This window comes from Clinocottus analis, unplaced genomic scaffold, assembly GCF_023055335.1.
Source record: "Clinocottus analis isolate CAN_PGR_092001 unplaced genomic scaffold, fCliAna1.0.p SCAF_4, whole genome shotgun sequence".
NCBI classification, from domain to species: domain Eukaryota; kingdom Metazoa; phylum Chordata; class Actinopteri; order Perciformes; family Cottidae; genus Clinocottus; species Clinocottus analis.
In genome coordinates, this window is record NW_027176153.1 from 12,596,095 (window position 1) to 12,600,547 (window position 4,453).

The window sequence follows — 4,453 nt, forward strand, 5'->3', positions numbered from 1 at the left end:
CATGTGACAGCCCAAGATAATACAGCTGTGTTGTTTGTTATCTCACAACCACCAGAGCCCAACACAAAACAAAAGGATATTCGAAAGGAAACAAAACGCACACGCACTCGCACACACGGTCCCTTTTGCGAAAACAGTATTTTTTTTGTTTTGCCAATATAACTTCAACACTCAAATAATAAATCCAGGTAATTTCATGCAGACCGCAAAGTGTACACTTGAATATAGTGCATTTGAATATTATAAACAAAAGCATCTGACTACATAAATATGAGGAAAAAAGAAAAGAAAATGCTGTAATACATTTAAAGACACATACAATACTTTTAAAATGGACAAGGTGGCCAAAGCTGTTAAATACTGTACGTTATATATTAAAAGTGACTGTTGGAAATCATCAGTTTTGCATGACAAGTGCACTGTTTTAAGGTATTTTGGAGAGTTACGTTTTTTTGGTGCCTCTCTCAACCAGAGGAAGTAATCATCAAGAACATATATAAGTTTTAACTGGGAAGATCCAAAGTCTTGAATTAAATTACAGCTTCGCTTTTTTTTTTTTTTAAACTAGGTCACCATGCAGCATACATTTTTTTTTAAATCTTAATCTTGAAGGTTTTCAAATGGCAAAAAAAAAAATAAGATCAAGCTTTAATCTGATTTTCAACAAAGACCCACATTTTTTCAGTTATGTGCAGGAAATCTGTAAAGATGAAAGTTTAGTTTTCAAACCACCCCACTCCATTCTAAAACAGCCTGTGATTTCACCATTTAAGATCTCCTTGCATAAAAACATCCACAAACAGTCACCCCCCCTCCCGCAGGAGGCAAAATCAAGAGGACACACACTCACACAAACGACTTTTACTGGCTCACACTTTTATCAGATACCGTTTAGAAAACGATACATTGAGTATTTCACTGAACACTTGAGTTCACCTCTTTTTGTAGATTATCAGTAATAAATGGAAGAGAGATTATCAGAAGAGGAGTGTTACATCTTTCTTATAGACAATGTGAGTGAGGAACTTGAAGAATCAACAAAAGACTTGACTTTCAGTCAGTGTGAAGCCACTTCCACACACCACTAACTGTTACCTGTGCAAGTTGCGGAAGATCATTTAGGAAGGAGGGAGGGAGGGATGGACGGAAAGAACAGATCAGAGGTGGTGATTATTTCACAAAAAAAGGACAAAGGCAAGACCTGTGACAAAAACCCTCACATTCGTTGTATAACTTGGGATCGCCTTGCTTCATTCTCTTTTTACACATTAAATTATTTTCCATCCAGACAAATTGTTGCCTTAAATGTTAAAAAACAAAAAAAGAAGAGAAACCAACATAAACCCAGAAGACATCCCCGTTGCCGTCATTGACACGTGTCCTGTCGAGCACGCGGCCCGCCCGCCTGTCACTGTGCTCTGTCTGTCTGAGTCTCTACAGGGCCAGCTTGCCAATGATGACTCCAATGACAAAGAAGAGAACGCAGAGTGCCAGGATGCGGGTGCTTAGGCCTTCGTCCCTCATGGCCGAGGTAGCCATGGCGGAGGAGGAAGAAGAGTGAGGAGAGCCCATCGAAGTCACCTTCCTCTTCCGCAGCCCGTCGTCCTCCTGCGTTTAAGAGAGCAACGTCAGAAAAACAGTAAAACCAGGTCAGCACACGCATACACACTCAGACATATAAGATGCAAGCAGGTAGGACACTGACGCCTTAAAGTGCTGTCAGAAATGTCCAATAACAAGCCAAGTATACAAATCCCTAACATAAGTACAACGTTGTTGCCTAAATTAAATGACGACACAAGCCTCTAGATTAAAATACAGAAAAGCATAGATTTAATGTAAAGACATGATTGTTACAGCAAAGCATGAGACTATGAAGCGAATTACTTTAACAATATCCAGGTATGCAAGTTTTTGCGTGGCATTTTTAACGGCATATAGCTACTCTCCCTGCAAAGGCAGAGAGGACTCGCCTTCGGACTGAAGCTCTGTCAAATGCAAGAAAAGGTGATTCGTTTTTTATTTAATCATTTAGAGGCTGCTGGACTTACCCCTGGAAAAGAGAACATTACCCTAGGCACGAGGACATAATGTCCCTTGATATTTGCATCTAATAACTTCTAAAGCCTCATTTGGGGGGAAATTACCATTTATACAATGACTGGAATGATTTTAGAGAAATTTGGGACAATTCAGTTTCCTACAGTGCAGATTTAAAAAAACAAGACAAAAAATTGTCAGATGATTCAAGAATGGAAACTCTGTATGATACAAGACTGAAAGGAAACACAAACATATTGCCTCTTTGTTTTTGTGCATCTCACCCTGATCTGTTTGTTTTCTTCCCGTAGCCTGTGCACCTCCGTCTGCAGCCGCTTGCACTCCTCCTTGATCTTCTTCCCCTCCCCGTCATCCAGCGAGGCACTGGCTGACTTGGGCAGCGTGGAGAGCTCAGTCTTAACAGAGGAGGGAGAGGAATACACATTTTGCTCGGCTTCACTCTCATGCTGTGGAGAGAGTGAGGGTGGGGGAGGGCGAGAGGCAGGGAGGGGATGAAGAGACGTGCAGAGAGAAGTGATAGAGTGAAATGAAAGGACAAATAAATCATAAATGAATAAATAAGCATGTAATGGGTGATACGGAGATGTTGTTGCTGATGAGTAAGAGTGTAAGAAAACACTGTGCAAAAGGGGAAAAATTAAACTAAGGAAAAATGTAATGTGAATGATTCATGTTGATCTAATTTGGCTATCACAAATCTGCATACATTTAAATCTGTGAAATACATGAGGCAACCTGAGAACATGTGACTTTTGTGCATCTACACATGACACCTAACCACCAACCCCAAAAGGTAGACTTACAGTTTTGTCATTTTCTAGAGGCATCTCAAATGCACATCTCAACTTTGAATCCATCAGTTCTTCAGGCTTTGCTTCCTTCCACTGTGGGCAAGAACAACCAGAAAAGAGATAAAACAGGAAGAAAATGAAACGATTATTTATACTGGGATTCTTTAGCATCATATCAGTTTATTTCATCTAATTATAAAGGCATTACTTTACAGGAAAAATATATTAACACGAATAGAATCCAAAATCATATTTTATGCTCGGGTACTCACAACTCCTTCCATGTCAGTCATGCCGTATGGCGCCAGCATGGACTGCACCATGAATTTGTGTTTACTCTTTTCATTGGGATCGTAGTCAAACGGCTGTAGCATAACTGTAGAACAAAACAATAACAGAATGGAGAGCTAGAAAATTAGGGAAAGAGTAACGTCCTTTATTGGCACATAACAACTATTACATAACCTGTAAATGAAAAGACATCAGTGAGGTTTATGATTTGGGTTACACTGTGACCTGCCTGGATGATCATTTATTTGATCATGTATTTAGTCATTGAAGAGTACAATGATTAAAAAATGTTAGAAATTCAGTTTATCAGTTTAATTTCCATGATAGTCATACAAACGATAGAGGTACGGGACCATTTTCATTACTTTGTTCAGAGTGTATTTACCCAGCAACTGCAAAGATTTTATAGATATGCCTCCTGCATTCTTAACATTTCTAATCTCAAAAAGCTGAATGCTGTATCAGTACAATCACTGATAGAACTGAGGTTAGAAGATTCCTGTTGGTACTGACTGGCAGCTTGATTAAACAATAACACTGTCTTGTGTTCAAGATTTTTACTTTGGCAAGTGTTGAGTGAACTTATCAATAAATGCCTACTAATGCTAGGCCATTAGTGATATTTTTCCTCAGATACCAAATAACTAGATATATATTCTGAAGGCAAATACAGATCTTCCTAATATTAAAGCAGTAGGTCCAAAATACATATATCTGTTTGCATTAGTACCATCTAAGTATCTGAAGAAGATGTGTGGTTTTGACCGGGCTTTTCAGTTATGTTGCCTGACGATGCAAACAATTTTACGAACCAGAAACATTGATGGAGTTTCCAGCGTCAATGATGCCACTGTTTGGGCGCACACAGTATCTGCGAGGCGCGGTTGTCTTGACTTTGAAACACACATTTCTATCTGTGGGGTTGGTGAGCTTCAGAGTGGCAGTGACGACATCTGTAAAGGGGCCTAAGGAAGACACAGAGAAACAGCAGAGACTCAATGGTGTGTGCTTTTACACTTGCATGTATTTTTTTTTGTCCTTTGTGTGCATTACTTAGTTTCCCTGTAAAGAATCACAACTGAGTGGCCACGTAAGATAAAATATAGACACATAGTGTGTGTCTGCATACATGAATTTCTAAGTAGTGTTTGTGAGGGGCTCCACAGAGCCTGTCGTAAACATTGCACATTAAACATTTAAACAGTGAAAAGAGTAGCAAAGTGAGCAAGCATTTATTTCACTATTCATGCCCCGCCCTCAGCCAAAAACCAGACACTAGGAAAACACTTTTTGTGTTTTTTTTTGCTTGT

General features: G+C 39.3%; 1 protein-coding gene across 2 annotated transcripts in view; it reads right to left on the reverse strand.

Annotated features, from left to right (window-relative positions):
* Positions 1–856: 856 nt before the first annotated feature.
* LOC137800639 (vesicle-associated membrane protein-associated protein B-like) overlaps positions 857–4,453 on the reverse strand; it is a 4,867-nt gene continuing 1,270 nt past the window's right edge. Inside the window, exons 2-6 of one of the 2 annotated variants that reach the window (XM_068597912.1) lie at positions 3,956–4,108; positions 3,125–3,228; positions 2,865–2,945; positions 2,325–2,456; positions 857–1,608 (exon numbers count right to left, since the gene is read on the reverse strand). In XM_068597912.1, coding sequence (XP_068454013.1) covers positions 1,435–1,608; positions 2,325–2,456; positions 2,865–2,945; positions 3,125–3,228; positions 3,956–4,108 — 644 coding nt within the window. In that variant the 3' untranslated portion in view covers positions 857–1,434. Of the gene's footprint in view, positions 1,609–2,324; positions 2,508–2,864; positions 2,946–3,124; positions 3,229–3,955; positions 4,109–4,453 lie in introns of both variants that reach the window. The other variant, XM_068597911.1, reaches the window with a different exon arrangement.